General features: G+C 33.5%; 1 protein-coding gene across 9 annotated transcripts in view; it reads left to right on the forward strand.

Moving 5' to 3' along the window:
* The window catches only part of PIP5K59B (Phosphatidylinositol 4-phosphate 5-kinase 59B), a 188,674-nt gene that overhangs the window by 50,793 nt on the left and 115,224 nt on the right, over nucleotides 1-22,657 (forward strand). For all 9 annotated transcript variants that reach the window (XM_072533039.1, XM_072533033.1, XM_072533034.1 and 6 more), the window contains exons 2-3: nucleotides 611-651; nucleotides 13,881-14,022. In XM_072533039.1, the coding sequence (XP_072389140.1) occupies nucleotides 611-651; nucleotides 13,881-14,022 (183 nt within the window). The remainder of the gene's footprint in view (nucleotides 1-610; nucleotides 652-13,880; nucleotides 14,023-22,657) is intronic.

The following is a 22,657-nucleotide window of genomic DNA, read 5'->3' on the forward strand; positions in this document are numbered from 1 at the left end:
CCATTTGTTGGAGAAAACTTTCGTCTGATGCAAGATAATGCTCGTCCGCACATCGCATGAATAACACGGGATTACTTGGATGAATATGGGATTCGTTTATTACCATGGCCGCCAAGAAGTGCAGACTTAAATCCAATAGAGCATACATGGGATATTCTGGGACGACGTATTAGACGTAACCATGGTGAGTTTGAAACCATGAATGATTTGGAGCAAGAAGTTCGTGACGAATGGGAGCAAATCCCTCAAGCAGACGTTGCTGCCTTAATCCGAAGTATACCTGATCGAATGAGAGCCGTGATTAGGGCTCGTGGAGGTAATACACTCTACTAAATATCGTTTTCCAGAAAAAATGTTTATATTTAAAAAAAATAATGTAAGTTTCTTTGCAGATTTTCAAATTTTTTAAATTGTTTATTGTTTTTTCTGTGTAACATTCTTGATTTGTAATAAATTTTACTTTTAAATTTTGTTTATTATTAAATACTTAATTGGGAACATCTTAAACTTTTTTAAACGCCAGTGTGTCCGGTTAATTTTGCACTCCAGTGTATATATATAATTTTTTTTATATTTATTATTTGACTAATATGAGTATTTCTATTTTCAGACAAAGATGATAACTCGGTGGCGTTCAAAAGCATACAAGACGTAAGTAAACTGATGCTTCATTTTATATTCTTTACTACAATTGCATTAACATTTCCTAAGTGGGTATGCTAATTGTTGCGGAAATTATCTTAAACTTTCTCTTTACAACACTTGAATGAAAATAATGTCATTCTAAGAATTCCATTTCTTGTCGGTATTGACCTAGATGACGAACGTATGAATATTTTTATTTTAACCTAGTTCTAAATTTGCTATTTTTTTAGCTGTTGTAATCGATTCAGTATACTGATTTATTTTTATAATAAAATAAAATCAGTGTATATTGGGTTAAGGTGGACCGTAATTTTTTTTTATATAAAAGAGTTTTAAGAGTTTACATTGGGTCCAGCATGCAGCCCACGGTCTAAGTTCACAGTTTGCAAAAGGAAAATTCTTACGTTTCACGAAAATTAATACAGATATGTGATTTTACATTTTAAGGGGTATTCTTCTTCTTCCTAGTAATCGTAACCACCTTGAAAACTTCGAATGTTTCGTGATTTGTTTCCATCTTGTCTTCTGCAAGTCTAAAGCAGTGGTTTAGTGGGGCTACGACTTCTTTCGTAATGTGGTCCACGTATCTTGTTGATTCGTTCCCTTTGGGCTCTCGCTCTTTGCACCCTTCCCAGCACTATTAGCTTCTTCAGACCATCTTTAGGCGTCACATGACCGCTTACATAAATAAGCGGTGATTTGTTCGGTAACAATGTTTCAGAGCCTTTTTGTAATCTGTAGCTGTTTAAGAATGGTGTACGCGTTCAATTCATCTTTAGCGTCATATCCAGCTATAAGATCCATTTTTCAGCTGGCTTTAGAAAATATGAGTACTTCTCCAGCACCTTCCAAGGTCATCTAAAATGACTTATACGTAGACGATATACGTACACGCTCTGATTCATTAACAAATCTGTCCAATATTTGTAAGGAAGTATCTTCAATCCTCAAACATATTTGTTTTCAACTACGGAAGTGGATCTCTAATGAACCTCAAGCTCTTAAGCATATTGCAGATTCCAATGTGCAACTTAATAAATTGAACTTAGGTTCCTAGGAAAATGCGAAAATTGAACATATTTTGCTCATCTTCTTTAGATGTCCTAACCTACAATTCAGAGGTTTTATTATTCAGCTCTAATTCTATCCAGTGTCTCACAAATTTCTGATCCATTGGGCTTACTAAGTCCTTGCGTTATCACAGCAAAAATTCTTCGTCAGAAACTCTGGATAAAAAGTTTATCTTGGGATGAGTCTGTTCCAGCATATATTCATACAATTTGGGTAAATCTACGTGATGGGTAACAACCCTGTCCTTACTGAACTCCACACCTTTTGTGATGCAAGTAAGAAGGCTTATGGTGCCTGTGCATAAATTCGAACAATTGACTTTCAAGGCAACGTTCATGTTAACCTGCTTTGTGCCAAATCTAAGGTGAGTCCAAACAAGGCTCTTACAATTCCTCGATTGGAGTTATGTGGTGCTCTTATAGCCGCCAAATTGTCTCATCATATTTAAATTGGCTTTCACAATATCGGTTAGTAGCATATTCCATTGGACGGATTCCACAATAGTCTTGGGTTGGATAAACATGTCATCTTCTTCACTAAAAACTAACAGGATGTCTGAAATTCAGAGCACGACTTTATGTGCAAATTGGTACCATATCAATTTATCTTCGAATACTGCAGGTTTTATTAATGTCATCTACTTTATGGTGGCATGGTCCAGACTGGCTTTCACATTCATCAGTGAAATGGCCCATTGCATCCGTTTTCGAAGAAACAAAACTTCCTGAAATCAAAACCTCCCGAGTGCTACAAATGACAAGAGTCTGTTCAACAATAGACATTGAACGATTTTCAAAATTTTCAAGACGCTCATCGCTCTATGGCATTTTGTTTACGTTTTATTCATAACCTAAAACCAGGTAACGATAAGTTCCATGGGCCATTAAGCAGTGAAGAACTTTCAAATGTGTTGAAGATTCTTTCAGAGATAATTCAAGCTGAGCACTTCAGCTCTGAAATAAACTTATTGAGCAAATTCTGCCAGTAAGTAAGAAAGGTTACTATTAAGTTTCTTTCACCATTTTTGGATGATAGTGGTATCTTGCGAGTTGGAGATAGACTCAAAACATTCCTCATGGTCATTTGAAAAACGCCATCCTATTCTACTTCCTAGTGATTCGCGTTTCACTGAATTACTTTTTTTATATGAAAATAGAAGGCGTCTTCATTCATGTCCAAACCATCTACCTTTATCTATCAAGGACAAGTTTTGGGGAATTTCAGGCCGCTATATTGCACTTCAAGCGCAAGGGAGTCACAGTTCACATTCAGAACGAAAGACATTCATCTCGCTATTTTAATGCAATAAATACATAGTATTCATAGTGCAGTTTCATTTAATTTAGTAAATACAAAATACTTTAAGCGTAAACTACAGATGGACTCGTTGGTTCTTCTTGCCGTCCAAAGTTTTTACAAGCCTCATCATTGTACGTATGGTGGTGTTGTGATGTTTCCATGTTGTGGAGAGCTTTATATTGTCATTGCTCCGTTAGCCATTGCTGATCTTTTTATAATTTATTAGGTGCATCTTGGGTGCATGAGAGTACCCAGATAAGCAAATTGATTAACCACTTCGATGTCATTGCTTCTGGCAACTTTTGGGTGGTTATTATTTCTTATATATATATATTAAATAAATATAAGATAATGCTTATTGAATGAAAAACCATCGACAAATATATGGTTTTAATTCCAAATAAAATGGAATCTTCCACGTGAAAATCTCTGTTCTTATAAACGAGAAATTCCCTTGCCGCAAAAATGACTTAATTTAGCGACCGACGCCGCCGCTTATAATATCTCTCAATGAAGGTTAGTATTATTGGATTTAATTTATTATCTTAAATTATAGAAATAAATTCATTTAGATTAAGATTGCATATTCATTCTTAAACGAAACTCAAAACGATATGAAATATTCGCTTCTCAATAATATAATAAATATTATATATAGAATTCGCGGTTACTTGATAGAATTATGGAATTTGATGTAAATAATAAAACAGAACAAAACACGACACTGTTTTTTATTCTCCACCGAATATATTAAAAAAAGTAAATAATACATATTAAATTTTCAAAGAACAAACATTACGTCAAGTTAAAAATATTATGTGGAAATTAAACAGCAATTCTCGTGTTTTTTTTTTGTTTTATAGTCTGTATATATGAATTTAGATACTTGAAGATATGCTCTCCTTCAAGCCATCCTGCAAGGAAAAATATTTGGAAAACGAGGTCTAGGAAGAAGAAGAAGAAGATATATTATGAATACATGGTACAAGAAACTCAATAAAGCTATATATATATATATATATATATATATATATATATATATATATATATATATATATAACATGTTGATAACATTTTCTACCACCAATTGAACTTGAAGGAGCTTTGCGCACGAAAAGTGCTGCGTGGGCATTCATCTTCGGATCACAAACGCATGACACTGTAAGAAAAGTGTTTGGCACGTTTTAAGAAAAACAAAAATGACTTTCGGTTCCTTAGCTCTATCGAGAATACCGCTATCGGTGGAAAAGGTGGAAATTTTACAGATTTACTATCTTGGAAAAGGTAAAACCATAACTGGATAATACCACTCAAACTGCGAAGAATCCAGATGTCAGCATTCGTAAAACCAAATACATATTTAAAAAGGAAAATTTTGTTTAATCAGGAAAATGCTCAGAAAATATTTTGACAATGAGGAAATTTAATTTTTGCACTGAGTGGTACCATCCACAGACCAAGTACCAAGTATTTTTTGATTCTATTTGTGTAAAAATAGATTAGTATAGTTGATTCTATTTGTGTAAAAATAGAATCAACTATAACACCGATCGTGAATCAAGGTTCCGAACTAATACCAGAGATAAATTCGACAAGCGTTAAGAAAAATGAAAAATAACAAAGCCAAAGGAGAGGGCCATGAAATTGTAATAGAAGCTATCGTAAATGGAGAAGATATGATAATAAATCAATTAAGGAAACTGTTTGATCTATGTTTGCAGCAAAGAGAGGTGCCCAAAGAATGGAACAATGCTAGAACCATCTTTTTGCACAAAAAGGAGATAGAACGGACCTAGAAAATTATAGACCTATTAGCCTGTTGAACCACAAGCTCTTCACTAGGTTAGTGACATCAAGATTGGAGAAAAAAATTTGATTTCTACCAGTCGACAGAGCAGGCAGGATTCCGATCAAATTATGGTACCAATGCTCACCTCTATACAGTAAAGACACTCATTGAAAACATCTATAGAATACAACAAACTTCTTGTCCTCACTTTCATAGATTTTCATAAAGCGTTCGACACGATCGAAATAGACAGCCTTATAGAAGCAATGAATGACAGCCGGATTGACCATAGGTATAGGTATAGACCACCGAAATTATTCATAACGGCATTAGAGTATGCCTTTAAGATGGTCAATTGGAACCACAGAGGAGTAACAATAGACGGCGAAAAGCTTAATCAGACAAAGTGGTAGAACTGGTGGAGCAATATACGTATTTGGGCCATAAAATAACAATCAGCAGGTATAACCAAACACGCGAAATCCAAAGCCGAATTACTTTAGCGTGGGCAACCTTTGGAAAACTGCGAGACACACTTGCGAGGCCAACATACCAATTAGCCTCAAAAGAAAAGTATTTGACCAATGCGTATTACCGGTTATGACTTATGGGGCGGAAACTATGACTCTAACCAAGACTACAGCTTTGAAATTGAGAATGGCACAGAGACGAATGGAACGGTATATGCTGAGAGTGACGTTGCGGGACCGAATAAGAAACGAAGATCTGCGAAGAAGGATGAGCTGATTGCTGATGTTGTGGAACGCATAGCGAAACTGAAATGGAACTGGACAGGCTATGATGCGAGAATGCATGACTCACAATGGACGAGCAAAATTACAAATTGGAGGCCAAGAGCAGACACACGTAGTAGAGGAAGACCACCTACATGTTGGGGACGACATCAGGTGTATCACCAAAAATTGGCAACAAAGAGCACAATATCGTAAAGAATGGAGGAGTTTGAGGGTGGCCTATGTCCAGTAGTGGACGTGATAAATAAAGGCTAAATTATGATGCTGATGAATGATAACACCATTGTTTTCTAGATCAATAGACCAATGTTTACTCACTGTATAGATTTAATACAGAACAAAGTAAAGCAATGTGTAAAATTTGTGTAAACTTTTATATTATTTATGTTGATACATTTTGTAAATCTGTCAAATCTTGTATATTTTTGCTTAAGTTTTGCAAAATGTACCTCAGGGTTAATTGACTGTTTCTTTGCCTGACGCTAGGTGCATTTACAACGATTTTTGCTTTTAATGTGTAGGATAACCTATCTTTATATTTTACATGAGATTTGATAAATGAAAAGAGGATTCTATTGTATTGACGCATGTCTAAAATAGATAATCGATAGCTCCATGTTTCAGTAATTATTTCGATTTTCAATGGTTCGTTACTTCATTTAACTGCAGATGAAATATCGATCCAGATGTATCAACGCAAAAGCTATATAGACCAAGCTGTAGAAACAAAAAGTGTATGGTTTTGAGCATTAATTAGTGAAGTTTTGTAACCAGCACAGCGTTATGGAGTTATCTCCAAGTGTGTACAACTCCAAACTGTTTATTTTAATTTTTTTATGACACTTTTAATGTGCAAAAATGGTATTTTTTTATTCTTTTTATTTTTATTGTATCAAATCAACATTTTTGGATAAAATGAATACGTTGAATAACGAATGCATACAATGTTATGAAAGTACATATAAAAAGATTTAATTTGAGCTATGCTACATGAAATTTAAGACACTAGTTTATGCAAAATTAATGATTAAAGGAAAATGTTAATTTTTTCTATTTTTAGTGTTTGAAATAACTTTTGTAAAAATTGTGTTTTTTTTATGCAAAAATCATTATATTTTAGCTCTTTTAATTATAAATCGAATAACACTTTGTTAGATCCAATCGGTCGATTCGTTTTTGAGATACGTTTAATCGTTCACTTAATGTGAGTTTTTTCTCATTTTAGATAATGCTAAGCTATTATGAGAAAGACCCATAAGGATTTAAGGTATTAAAAGGAGCAGTTAAAAAATGCATACAAGCTGATAATATCAGGACCGATTTCTGTAAAGCGTCTTTATTCTGCCATATTTCTAAATCAGCTTGTCGCGTTTACGTAACTGAAAAAAGGGGTAAATAAAAATCAACTGATCTACAACCAGAGGATGAAAAAAGATCGCAGATGGTGTAAGAACTATGGAAAAATGGGGGTTCGGTCTATCCGGAAAGGAGGTATTATCACAGGTGGAAGATTTTGTTAAGCTAAATAAGACTCTGATGAGCCCTATTAGGGCGAAATACGTATAAGCGGATACACAGACGCACTGTACGTGAAATCGAATCTTAACTGTCTATTTCTATTTATTCTGATATACTCTGTACGAGTACTAGAAACCAATTCGTTAAGAATTTTGCTTAGTTGAGGAGATATGGAATGCAATTTTTAGATTTCCCATGTCTCTAATAACATCTTTATCAACGTCTGTTTTGCCTTGCAATTCTTAGAAGGCACAGATTAAAGCAAAATTCTGAATTTGGTTTCGAAAATTAGTTATAATAATTTTAGTTTTTCTTTGGATATTTCTTGAGTGGAATTGTTTTTGGAGTCCATTGTATGCCCTATTTGTAAGGCTTATTCGTCTTTTAATATCTTCTCTTGTTTTATTGGTGGTAGTCACTAGCGAGCCAAGGTATGTAAAGCTGTCAAAGATATGATTTCCTTCCTTTCCTCATTTGCTATAGGATCTTTAGTAACCAACATGTACTTGGTTTTGTCTTCTTTGATGACTAGGCCGACCTGTTTCGCCGCTGTTTCCAATTCTGGGAAATATTGAGCTTCTTATGCTACTAAACATAAAGTATATCTTTTATTTAACTATATTTTCCTGTCAATAAAGACGTTCAGAGAAGAAAAAGTCTTTCGTTCAATTACGGTTGAGTTGGTAACTCCCAATGAATCTAGATAAATTAAATCTGAAAAAAGCGTGTCAAAGAACATATGTATATGGGTAAAACGCAGTTGCCTCGTATTATTTACAAGTATTGAAAGTAGCTTTTTAAACACGTAGAGTGCATTTACCCCAGGCATCAGGCATCACATATATAAGGCCCAGAAAAATCAAATAAAATTAATAACAGTATCATATTCCATGAATTTTATATCTGGAATTTTATTTCCGAACTAAGCATATTTTAGACCTTACCTTGTATAAATAATAATACAAATAAAAAACATGACCATACAATGAAAAATTGAAGTTATAAACTTAAAAAGTACTAGGCCGATACGGTATTGTTCATTTTAATTTGATTTAGGTGTACATGCATTTACTTAAATTGAAAAATACTGCCTCTTTAAACAGTATACTATTATAACTTAATGCATTGTCAAGCTTTTTACTTTCACCTTACTAAAGATCCACTAACAATAGAATGTTTCATTGTCTAATAAAAGTAAAATACACCGAAAACTTTTCAGATCAAAAGAAATAAAATGCTTTACGAGTAAGTAGCTAATATACTTACGATATTCTTCAGCTTTCTTTTTGTATGCCATAACTATTTATTATAGCTGTTCCCGTTTCATTTGTTGAGAAGAGCAATTGAATTTCGTTTTTTGTCTTTTAGTTTTTTAACATATTGTTACGATAAATATGAGCCATAAAACTGTAAACATATTATTTCTAATTCTATTCTATTCTAGTAAGTTCGCCGCTCAGCTGAAAAACCTGTTTACCTTCCATCCTTTTCGAGAGGGTCACCGTCCGAATTCGAAAGGATTCTCGATTAACGGTATTTTATATTTAAAGAGGGAATTTTGTTGAAAACAGTTAGTTCTAGTTCTTGTTTGGAATATCGAGTTTAAATTGTAAGCCGGAAATAAATATAAATAAATATTGTGAAATAAATTAGTGAATATTGTAATAAAGACTTTAATAAACTTGTAAGTGTTATAAATGTAGAACCTTTGATAATAAATAAAGACAATAAATTAGATTAATAAAAATATTACAATATGAATACATATATTTTCAAATGGTTTCTATCCGTTTCAGAATGTTTTTAAATCGTTTCAACCTAAATTACTTTCAGTGTATAACTTTTTACAGTACGCATATACGTACAGTACCTTCAACCAACTTACACTTCGAAACGATTAATGGAATTCGCAGAAAACCTTTGGTTGTAGTAAAAGGCACGGTAAACTGCACTGGAGTTCTCCATAATATTTTGAATTACTTACTTTGTTTAGAATATTTTTGTATGTATTATTAGTTAGAGTTAATTTAAAAAAAATTTAAAAATTAAAAAAAAAACAAAAAAGCAGAAGGTCCCGGCGGAATACCAAATGAATTGATAAAAAACGGATCGGAAAAGTTATTCCGTATGATACATAAAATGTTTGAGAGAGCACTGAATGGAGAAGACTTACCGGCAGAATGGACCCAAGCATATATGACATCAATATACAAGAAAGGAAATAGAAAAAACTGCGAAAACTATCGGGGAATCAGCATTATATCGTCTATAGGCAGACTGTATGGAAAGACCATAAAGGAAAAATTAGAAATATATATACAAGATAAAATCGGAGAAGACCAGGCAGGTTTCACAGCGGGGAAAGCATGCTTAGATCACATTTACACGGTCGAACAACTAATAGAAAAAAGAATGGCCAAAAATAGATCCGTCCATCTGGCTTATGTTGATCTTAAGAAGGCCTATGACTCAATACCTAGAACCAAGCTATGGGAAGCAATGGAAGACATCGAAGTTCCACGAAGATTAATAAACGCAGTAAAAGCACTCTACAAGAATAACGAAGTAGCTACCAAAACGGGCAATAGAATATGCAGTCCATTTAAGACGACAAATGGACTACTACAGGGTTGCTCCACATCCCCCACCCTGTTCAAAATATTCCTGGAAAAAACCCTGAAACCATGGAAAAGAATGTGCGAAGGAATGGGTATACCAGTAAGGAACGAATATCTATATACGCTCAGTTTTGCCGACGACCAAATAGTGATCGCACAAGACGAGGATGACCTCAGTTTTATGATGAGAAAACTGGAGCAGGAATATACAAAGAATGGGATGGAAATAAACCTAAAGAAAACTGAATACCTAACAACGGAGAATACAGAAATAAAACAGCTGTAAATAGACGAAGGTAAACAAATCAAAGGAACAGACAAGTATAAGTATTTAGGTTTCATAATATCAAACAAAGGAACAACGGAGGAAGATATAAAAAAATAGACTAGGACAAACAAGAGACTGCATACGAAAATTGAACCCGGTACTATGGGATAAGAACATCAGCATGAAAACAAAGAAAAAAATATATAATACCATGACAAGAAGTATCCTCACTTATGGGTGTGAAAATTGGACAATAAATAAGAAAACCAAAAACAAAATAAGAGCAACAGAGATGGAATTCCTAAGGAGAAGCTGCAGAGTAACAAGAAGAGATAGAATAAATAACATGGAGATTAAGAGGAGAATGGGAATGAACTCCGACATAATAGACTACATCGAACAGAAGAGCAGACCAAAATCGGTGGATAAATAGAATAACAGAGTGGAGCCCGATAGGAAGAAGAAAGAGAGGCAGACCCCGAAGATCTTTCAGAGATGAGGTGGACGAAGCAATGAGTAGAAGAAACCTACAGGAAGGGGGCTGGCTAAACAGGAAAAATTGGAAAAAACGGTTGAGTGAAGGAATACAGTGAAAACTGTGGAAATCCTTGTATATATATATAAAAAAAAATTTTGTTAAAATCCTTTATAAAAGGTATATAAATTAAAAAAACCCAAACGGGCTATGTCATGAAGACAAAACGTTTTCGGAATCCATATTCCATCATCAGTGTCTAGGTGTACATGTTTTGAGCCACTAAATATCTGGGTAAAAACCTGTTAAAAGTTATATGTTACAATTTAGTTTACATTATTTAGTCTTATATATTAGGATGTTAAAGTTACTAGTGGATATGATAACATGGCAACGTATGACTCCACATGAAGTTGCTGGTCCTGAGACGAAGTGTCTACGAGGACTTAATGAACTATGAACAACGGGTTAATGACCCATATATTTATTTTATACCTAAAAAATAGGAAAGTGTTAAACATTATGGAGAACACCTGTGCAGTTTACCGTACCTTTTACTACAACAAAAGGTTTTCTGTGAATTCGGTTAATCGTTTAGAGGTGTAAGTTGGCTGAATGCACTGTATATGTAGCGTTATTTTAATTTTTTGGCTGCCAAAATAGTTGTTTTTTAAGACGTTTCAAGTTTTATACTTATATATGACTTACCACCGGAGTGGACAAAATCGCATTTTAACCAGATCTACAAAAAAGGAGATAGAAAAAAAACTACAGAGAGCTAAGTATCATAAATTTACTCCCAACACTATAATATGGAAAATAAATAAAAAATTAAATTGAAAAAGAGATGTAAAGATGTAATTATGCCTTATGTTATCAAATAAATATTTATTTTGCAAAAGTTTACTTTTCTCTTATCATTCATAGTAGAAAAGGTTATGAAATGATAGGTATCTTAAATATTTATGTATTATAGTTTTAAATAATATCTTTTGGAAATAAATTTTAGAAGAAAATAAATTTTTTACTTGAACATCAAATCTATACGTGCTAACTGGTAACCCCAAGTAAAAGCAACTCTGAGCTTAATAGACTAGGCGGGATCTGTAGAAATTCAGACCATAATGGACATTTTCCATAGGAAGCTATTTTTTTGCTGGAATCCCTTTAGGATGTGCCCAATATCGATAATCACGATATGCGCCAGTCGCAAACCCTGTGCTAAATTTTTTATTTAACAAAATCTGAAAACAATTGAAAATTTCTCATTTTATTGCTCCTATTTTCGTTTATAATTCGGAAAATATTGATCCTAGAGAAAAAATTATAAGAAGTTAAAAGTTTCGTTATTCAATTTTACACAATATTTCGTTAGCTAGAAATTAAAAATTTAATGTTTGTTGTCGAAAAAATACCAATAATTGGAAAAAAAAGTACAAAAAAATGAAGTTAATCCTTTAAATGTTTTCGACTTTCTAAACTTGACTTACAAGCTCCATATTCCGCCGAGAAAAACTTTTTAATATGTTTAAAACGTGTGCTAAATTTTGTTAAGGTCGGTCCTATAGGTTTTGCATAATAATTTTGCAATCCAGCCTACTGGAAAAAAATCGCAAATTTTCAAATTTATAGTAGGCCCTAAATAAGCCTCTCAGATAGTTGAAAATTTTTTTACATATAAAGGAAGGCTCAAACTTTCAAACGCTTTTTGTAAAATTCAAATCGGTTCACTAGGAGAGCCTAGAAATTTTTTAAAAGTTTTAAACATTTTTTAGGCTTATAAACAAATTGAATAACTTTACGAGCTTTAAACATATCAATTTCAAAATTTATAAGGTTGTGATACAACCTCAGCATTTTTTTATCAAGGAAAAAGCAAAATTGTTAAATTGTTTTCAACAAATAATGATATATCGCAAGAAGCAACCATTTTTAATGAAAAAAGTGCCACTAAGGAAGAAATTAAACGCAGCGGATGTAAAATTATATCGGCATTGTATATGGGCCACTCAAAGTGCGATTTTACATTGAATTAAATTCGCTACTTGTGCTTTAAAAAAGGTTGCAAAAATAAAAATGTTCAATTGTCTATGCTGCCACCAACACAATCTGCAGCTGAGCAACACTCGCTTCGTGTATATTTCCAAGTACAGCAGTGGCTTGGAAATAACCTGAATGCTACTTTTTTTTTAAAGAAGCGTCTTTTAATGTTCTTTAAGTGTATAAATTTTGAAATTGATATGTTTAAAGCTCGTAAAGTTATTCAATTTGTTTATAAGCCTAATATTAATAAAAAATGTTTAAAAGTTTAAAAAATTTTCTAGGCTCTTCTAGTGAAGTGATTTGAATTTTACAAAAAGCGTTTGAAAGTTTGAGCCTTTCTTTGTGTATAAAAAAATTTGCAACTATCTGAGGACCTTATTTAGGGCCTACTATAAATTTGAAAATTTGCGATTTTTTTCCAGTAGGCTGGGTTGCAAAATTATTATGCAAAAACCTATCCGACCGATCTTAACAAAATTTAGCACACGTTTTAAAAATATTAAAAGGTTTTTCAAGGCGGAATATGGAGCTTGTAAGTCAAGTTTAGAAAGTCGAAAACATTTAAAGGATTACTTCATTTTTTTGTACTTTTTTTTCCAATTATTGCTATTTTTTCAACAATAAACATTAAATTTTCAATTTCTAGCTAACAAGATATTGTGTAAAATTGAATAACGAAACTTTTAACTTCTTATAATTTTTTCTCTAGGATCAATATTTTCCGAATTATAAACGAAAATAGGAGCAATAAAATGAGAAATTTTCAATTGTTTTCAGATTTTGTTAAATAAAAAATTTAGCACAGGGTTTGCGACTGGCGCATATCGTGATTATCGATATTGGGCACATCCTGAAGGGATTCCAGCAAAAAAATAGCTTCCTATGGAAAATGTCCAATCCAAAACAGATCCCGCCTAGACTATAAGAGCAAATGTGAAAGAGAGGGTGAAAGAGAGGGTAAGAGAACCCTAAATCTAAAATTTCAAGCAGATCGGTCGTGACGAGGAAAACTACACTCCTAAATTGTTATTTACTTAAGTATTAATTCAATTATTAATTACATTTTGTTTTCAATTTGCTGTCCAGTATCGGCAACAAAATGAGTCACATTTCGTTCATGCAAGAGGTAATTATTTGTTTACAATATTTCTGGACTATACAGAAATGTAAAAATGTGGTGAATTTGATGTAGTCACAGATGATAACTAATTATAGATTTTTACTGGTAATTACATTCCTGCATGTGGACTATCTTAAATACGTTGATTAATCTACTTCGGTATCTTCTGTGGTCGCTGTGAATCCTTTTAGTGCGATGCATAGTATTCTCTTTTTTGCAATTTAAAAAATGATCGTGCTGAGAGCTATACTTAAGTTAAACCCTTATACGTTGTTCCAGATTAACCAAAAAACTCTTCCAAGTGATAATAAACCTAAAAATGAAAGAGAAAGAAAAATCGGTCATCGGCGGGTTGGCGTGGGTGGTGAAATCACATACAAGAAAATTCAGTCAACGCAAATTATGGGTTCGATTCAACTGGGTAAGTAATTAGATTTTAATTGAGTAAAAATATAGCAGGTATATCCAGTTATAAATTGTAGAAATTGTGATTATTGCATAAACAATGTATTCTTGTGTGCTTATTACTTGTTCAGCAAATAGCCAAGTTTTCCCTAATCACGCCCCAGGTAGTGAAAAAAATATTGTGTTTAATGAAAACATTAATAAATATTATTCAACTCAATATACAGATTGAACGAATTTAAAACGGAACATACGAAATCAATGTATTTCGGCTCAACTCTCTCTACGCTCTAGGTGATTGGCCAACAAAAGGTTGTCAAATAATTATATTATAAAAATCCAATACTTCAGCGGGCTGCTGGATTCGGAACTCATTCAAGAACAAGTCAAAACTCCACCCAAATAGGTTGCCTAGAATCACTGAAAAAACTAGACTAAACAAGCAGTTATTATGCTGTCAAACCACTTATCGCTTCCTTATAGTCCAAGAGATAGAGCCGAAATTTTGAACTGATCAGTAATATGACATTTCTCTATTGGAATATATTTATTGTAACTGGGTTAAGACTTTGCCTTACAGGTGGACGCCCCTCGTGGTACAGGGGGTGGCTATACAGGGATGAAGTTGAAATTTTTTTCGGAAAAATTAACGATCGATAATATGGCTGAAAATTTGCCCAGAGTAAAATCTTGGTATAACTAGACGAAATCCCAAAGGGCGGACGCGAGAGTGGATACATAAGGGGTGGCGGACAGGGGTGAAGTTGCAATTTTTTGGGGAAAAATTAACGATAAGTAATATGTCCGCCATGGCTCATTATTTAGCCCCTAAAAACTTTAAATCCAAAAGGACGGACAGCTGGTGTGGTACAGAGAACCACAAAACGGGGTCAAATGTACCACTTGCCTGCGCATTTTAGGTCTTGGTAACAATTTTCAAACTGATTTTATTATGATATTTTTATACCGATTGATTTGAAAATTTGTATGCTCACTTCTGTTACTATTCTGAGAAGCGTCAAGTAGAGTTTTCCTCAAAATTTTCCAAAAAAATTTCCGCAAATGAAAATTTTCGTAATTTTTTGAGGTAAAATCTAATTTGTAGAATCCTTTCAATTTTCTGTAAGTTATATCATGATTTTTTTCCAAAAATTTTCAAACGATTTTTCCAATAAGAAAAAAAAATTAGAAAAACTTCTAAAACATTTGATAAACTTCTACGTCATCGTCTAAATCTTTTATAAAATATTTTGTAGTTTTAAAATGATATTATGATAATGTTTTTTTTTTCAAACTAAAGTCATATTTACTTTACAAATCACATTTTTTTCTTAAATACAAATATTTTACGAATTAATTTTTAATTGAATAAATGTTTGATATTTGATATTTTATTAAATTAAAGTAATTTTATAATGTTAACTATTAAATATTTTTGGTATAACAAATAGTAATTTTACTTATTTTTTATTACAATAAAAAGGTTTTTAAATTTATATTGCATAAATAATGATTGTTCAGATATAAGAAAAATTTGGTTTATTATTACATTCATAATCAAATACAAAATATATTATTTCTATTTATCAATAGGTAAAATTCAATTTGTAGAATTCCTTTAACATTTTACAAATAATTATTAATAAAAATCAATTTAATAGTGGAATTATCAATTTTTTTTTAAGTTTTGAAATTTACTTTGTAGATATTTTCAATATTTTTTTAACTTTCAAATTGATTAAAATTTTTTTCATTAGTTAATTATAATTTTACAAATTCTGTTTGGACATTAATTTTGCATCATTATTATTTTAAAATATTAAAATAATAATGATGCGCGTTCATTTAGATCAGTAATTCTAGACGCATGCGCTAAATGTAATAAGTATCAAGATGCTTTTATTCAACTTGGTGAAACTGACTTCGATTGTAATGAAGTTTTTGAAACCTTAGTCACTTATATGGAACAGGGCTGACGAGAAAAATTCCAAAAAGAAAAGTAAACGATGTCAGATTTTTACTATTTAACCGGCAGTATAAGTTGCATGATGTGAACGAGCCTTAAAAAAAAAACTAAAAAATTTCGATGCTTCAACCTTACCACCATGTCAAGATGAATTACACCAACATCTACAGCGAGCTCATTATATTTCAAATATTTGGACAAATGCTCATAAAAAAGTACCAACAGAATTGATTGTTGAAGAACATGGTTGGGAGTTTGAAGATGAAATATATAAATTCAAATGGTTTAGTGGACCTCAGAATCAGTTCGAGAAGTAGTGATTGAAAATGAAGCAGATAATGAATGTGATATTATTGAAAGTGAAAGCGACGAAGATGATGAATGTGATAACATCAATGAGAGTGAGAAAAATGAAGAAGTTTTTCTAATTTTTTTTTCTTATCGGAAAAATCGTTTGAAAATTTTTGGAAAAAAATCATGGTATAACTGACAGAAAATCGAAAGGATTCTACAAATTAGATTTTACCTCAAAAAATTACGAAAATTTTTATTTACGGAAATTTTTTTGAAAAATTTTGAGGAAAACTCTACTTGACGCTTTTCAGAATAGTAACAGAAGTGAGCATACAAATTTCCAAATCAATCGGTATAAAAATATCATAATAAAATCAGTTTGAAAATTGTTACCGAGACCTAAAATGCGCAGGTAAGTGGTACATTTGACCCCGTTTTATGGCTCTCTGTACCAATCCAGCTGTCCGCCCTTTTGGATTTAGAGTTTTTAGGGGCTAAATAATAAGCCATGAAAATGGCGGACATATTACTTATCGTTAATTTTTCCCCAAAAAATTGCAACTTCACTCCTGTCCGCCACCCCTTATGTATCCACTCTCGCGTCCGCCCTTTGGGATTTCGTCTAGTTATACCAAGATCTTACTCTGGGCAAATGTTCAGCCATATTATCGATCGTTAATTTTTCCGAAAAAAATGACAACTTCATCCCTGTATAGCCACCCCCTGTACCACGAGGGGCGTCCGCCTGTAAGGCAAAGTCTTAACCCAGTTACAATGAATATATTCCAATAGAGAAATGTCATATTACTGATCAGTTCAAAATTTCGGCTCTATCTCTCCGACTATTAGGCAAGCTCCTCTTTCCTTTAAAGGAGACATATAGTTGAACGATATTTTATACAATGTCTATCACCGGCTATGGATTTATTTTTGTCCAAGTTTTATATTGGTCCACTATTTTAAATGCAGTCCAAACAGACATATATTAAATTGTATGTTCCGTTTTAAATTGGTTCAATCTGTACTATATTTTTCATAAGCAAACCCACTAGGCATTTTCCCACTAGAGTGTTCATTTGGTCTGCCCATCTTGTTGGAGGTCTTGCTCTTGGTCTTCGGCCTTCTACTACTAATAGTTCCATATTGCCCGATCTTCTAGCTATGTGACCAAAGTAATTTAGGTATGCTCGGTTCGCTTTTTTCAATAGACTGTCTACGATCGTTACTTGTGGTTTTCCGGTATTGATCCGAGGTCCGAATTTCTTGCTTATTCGGTCTTAGCTGTTCAATGATGGTAGTCACTTCGACTTCGATTGCTGCTTGTATAATTGTGTCATCTGCGTATCGTAGGTTACTGATTTCCTGCCTTATATAGTAATTCCTCCTTCCCATTCGTCTAGTACTTATCTCATTACGTATTCAGAATATATGTTGTTTAATAATGGTGATAGTATACAGCCCTGTCTAGTTCCCTTCTTGTTTTGAACGCATTTAAATATATTCCGTGTAGTTTAACTTTGGCTGAGTTTTTTTCATATTAGGTTACCTAGGGACATAGCAACAAAACGTTTCAAAAAAGAAGAAAGGGAGAGGTCCATTATGGTGTCGCAAGAGGAATAGGACGAGATGAGAAGGGTGGTGCAGTGGACGCTGATTACTAAACTGAGAAGAAGGATGGACTGCGGGCATTTGGATTACTCTATGACATGGTTGCTTCAGGGCATACGTTTACAGATTTGGAAAGACAGAAAATGACAAATGTCTGTCCTGTCATATTGGACACCGTCTCACACACTCTATTGGTATACGATAGATGGATAGACAAGAGGAGCCTGTTTGAGAGAGAGATAGCTAGGAGGTAGGGTGCAATCAGTCAGGGAACTGGTGGAGCAGATGCTTAGGTGGAGGGCAGTTCAGAAATATGTGAAGAGAACGTTGGAGAGAAAGGAACAAGAAGAAAGGCGGCCCGAAAGGAAACAGGGTGCCCAGGAGCAAGTAAGAAGACAAGAAGACAATCAAATCACTGAATTGCGAAGAAGAATCACTTTAACATGGACTGCATATATAGCTCTATCAGACATCTTCAAGATCGATAGATAGATAGATAGATTTAATGAGGTGGCATTTGCCGTATTCCACTGCGATCTTTTCAGTTCTATTACGATCCTCTAATCCTAGATTACATTTTCTAGCCTGACCCTTTTTAAAAGGTCTAATAGCTACGAGACTGAACCTTCCATGTAGCTCTTAGCCGGTGGCTTTTTTCAGTTCATTTAAAGAAGCGCACATTTGCCAGGCGATTGCACTGACACAAAATGTGCTCTGCTGTTTCTTCCTCTAGGTGACAGAATCTGCGTAGATCATCATTTTCCAATCCCATCAGCCTCATTATTCTTATGACCCTCGTGCCCTAGTACCCAGGCTACTGTAACCTTGCTGCAGTCTCCTAGGTTATTTAGGACACACAATCTCGTACTAGCTTAGAAGGTGGCAATTGAACGGTGCGTTCTTTTCTGCCTTTCTATTTCTTCCACGCAGTGATGGATTGCCGTTATTTCCGCCTAGAAAATTGTGACATCTTTAGATAGACTTACCGGGAAATGTATCCCTTGCCTTGTCCCCCTTATATACCGGCTTCTACACCTTCAGATATTTTTGAAGCCATCAGTGCACCAGGCAGCTTCTGCTTGTATGGGTAAACGTTGCTTTTAGTCTTCCCTGCCTGGTATATTAATTTTGAATTTATTGTCAAGGCTATACCTCGTAGCTGTTGCATCGATAGGTTGTCCCATTACGATATCTGCTTTTAACTCCCTGATTTGCTTTCTATTGTCAGCATTGTCCGTCTGACTTATGTATTGCTGACACGTAATACACAGACACGCTAGCCTTTGTGTATTACTTAGCAGCCTTATTGCTCCTACTTAATGCGTCTTTGTCCACCACGTCACAGACTCATAGGTTATCATTGGTCTAATAACACTTATGTGTAACCAAAGAGTCATTTTGGGGTTGAGCCCCCAATTCTTACCACACATCCTTCTACATCTGCCCAAGGTCATAGTAGCTTTCTGTGTGCTGATTACCGCAGTTGTGCCTCGTCCACTCATTGCTGTAACCAAAGAGTCGGTGGTAACGTTATTAAATGCTCCTTTAATGTCTAAAAAAGAGGCCATTGCTGCCTCTTTGCCTTCTATTGACTTTGAGATAAGCCTATTTAGATCATCCTACCCTGAGTCTGTAGATTTACCAGGTTGGTATGCATATTCGCTTCATCTCTTCTGTATCTATCCAGAAGTAGTTTCCAGCCTTTTTAATATAAAAGATTATAGGCTTATTGATCTATATGACTTTGGTGTTAGGTTTGATACAGACATCTTCAAGAGCAACTGAGAAAAAAGATGTTCGACCAATGTGTACTAGCCCATACTTTTTACACAGTTGTTATTAAATATTGAACGATTGTCATTTTATACGGCACGACAGGATCGCACAAAAATCTGGGGACATACTGATTAAAACAGGAACGTTCATAGAAGGTATTACTTGAAATATGTCAAATAACGTTCGTACCTGTCTTATTTCAGTTATTCAAAAATTTACTTAATTTCGGTATTATCTTTCACGGAATAATTAATGGTCTTAGACGCCCACTGTATAAAAAATATTTTTGTGTAATAGAGAAGCAACAGATATAATTAGGTTGTAATTTTTAATCAAACTAAAAATAAAAAAGTGTGTGAGTGTATTCATAAATCATATTTGTAGGTAATTGAATCGTTGATGTGATTGCGTCAAACGCTTGTTTTTTATTCCATTCAAACAGACAACATGCTCTCTTGTAATATTTAGTCTCACGGATTTATATAAATATAAAGTTCTATTTGCTTGTGACGTACTCAATTTCGTTTACTTTTTGAATAAATCTAATGATTAAAAATAATTAGCGTACATTGTTTTTCTCGATGGTTTAAATAATTTCAGTAAATATCAATGCATTTAAATATTTGAGAAGAGCGGCTTTTGAGAAGGGAAGTTTGTTGGTTTGGGAGTTTTACAAAAAGCTGTCTAGCTGGAAACGAACAAAGTCAAATGGAACTATCCCACTTTAAATTGATATTAATATTTATTCAACGCCGACTATTAATGTTTAAACAAATCTTCGCAAAGTATACTACCAAATCTACAATCTATGATCATCACGCGTCTACAATATATGACGATAACAACCAGAAATTATATGGAGTTTCCATTTTGTGCCATTCAACAGTATTGGGAATAGATACTTACTTACTACTGTGATTTAATTAAATCCTAGTTTCTCATTCATCGTTCTTTTCTACACATGTCCAATGATACATACCCATACTCAATAATACGTACATTACATTTAACCAACTTACACCTCTAAACGATTAACGGAATTCACAGAAGACCTTTCGTTGTAGTAAAAGGCACGGTAAACTGCACTGGTGTTCCCCATAATGTTAAACACTTTAAAACCTGCTAAATTTTAGGTATAAAATAAATATATGTGTCATTAACCCGTTGTTTAACGGGTTTATTTAACGTAAATTTCTTTCACCTACTTGTTTAATAATTTTTTTCTGAAACAAATACTACCGTGCTAAGGATAATTTATATTCAAAGTAGATATACAAAGTACTAAAATATTACTTTTAATTTTTGTTAAAAATTAGTTCGGAGTAAACTAGAACATTTTGTCAATTTAAATAGTGGTGGTTAGATTGACCATATGTCTGTTAGAGTGTACGGTTTTTGAAACGTCTGCGATTACGGATTAAAGTTAGGCTTTTGGTAAATATATTTAACTTTTATTTTCAAATGAAAATACTTGAAAATACTTGAAAACGGAACACCAAAACTAATAAGCTATCTTAAAGTGCTATTCACAAGATACTTAAATGGGGAAGAAATCCCGAATAGTTGGAAAGAAGCATGGATTACTCCAATTCACAAAAAAGGTCCAAAAGATATTTGCGGAAACTACAGATGTATCTCTGTCACCAGTACCTTCAGCAGGCTGTTTGATAAAATCTTAAAAAACATGATTGAGAAAGAATACAAACCTCATGAAATTGAACAGCAAGCAGGATTTAGAGCTGGAAGATCTTGCGTAGACCACATATTTACCCTAACACAACTGAATGAAAACAAAGTTGCAAGAAACCAGGAAATACATCTTTTATTTGTGGATCTCACAAAAGCATATGACCCGATTCCTGTGAGAAAGCTGTGGCAGTCTCTTGAACGATCTTCATTAAATAGCACGTTCATCTCTGCAGTCAAACAATTATACAATAAAGCATCATCAAAAATCAAACTAAACAACACCTTATCAGAAGAATTTCCAGTAACAAAAGGCTTACGACAAGGATGCTACCTCTTTCCAATACTATTTAAGATCTATTTAAATGAAGCACTAAAACACTGGAGAAGATCATGTTCAGGAATGGGGATCTAACTTGACGACGATACAACATTATACACTCTACATTTTGCGGACGACCAAGTAGTAGTGGCAGCAGACAAGGAAGATTTAGAATTCATGACGAGACGGTTGTTTAAAACATATGAAGAATGGGGCCTCTCTGTAAATAGAAACAAAACGCAATACTTATGCATCGGGAATGAAGTAGAAGATCTAATGGTCAACGAACATAAAACAATCAAGAACTGTGAGGAATATATATATATATATATATATATATATATATATATATATATATATATATATATATATATAATAATATATATATATATATATAATATATATATATATATATATATATATATATATATATATATATATATATATATATATATATATATATATATATATATTTGGGAACAACAATCAACAAGAGTGGGCTCACCGAAAAAGAGATAGAGCAAAGAATCGTGAAAGGAAAAAGGATGATAGGAAGCCTAAACCCGATGCTATGGTCAAAGGAACTATAAAATCAAAGAAAGCATCTCCTCTTTAACTCCATCTTTAAAAGTATAGTGCTCTATGGATGCGAAACATGGCAACTTACTAAATCCCTTGAGCGACGCCTACTTGCATTGGAAGTGGACTTCTGGAGAAGATCAGCTAGAAAATCAAGGCTTGATAGAATACAAAATGACCATATCAGAAATATAATGGGAGTCAAGTCAACCATCATTGACGAAATTCGAAGGAGACAACTGATCTGGTATGGTCATGTGAAAAGAATGGACGACGACAGGCTGCCAAACCAAATTTTAAAATGGACGCCAAGGGAGAGAAGGAAGAGAGGAAGGCCAAAACAATCCTGGCTGGGCGGCATTCAGAAGGCAATGTCGAAAAGAAACCTTCACCCTGGCGAATGGAATGACCGACGTAGCT

The sequence above is a fragment of the Diabrotica undecimpunctata genome, chromosome 5, assembly GCF_040954645.1.
Source record: "Diabrotica undecimpunctata isolate CICGRU chromosome 5, icDiaUnde3, whole genome shotgun sequence".
In the NCBI taxonomy this organism is placed as follows: domain Eukaryota; kingdom Metazoa; phylum Arthropoda; class Insecta; order Coleoptera; family Chrysomelidae; genus Diabrotica; species Diabrotica undecimpunctata.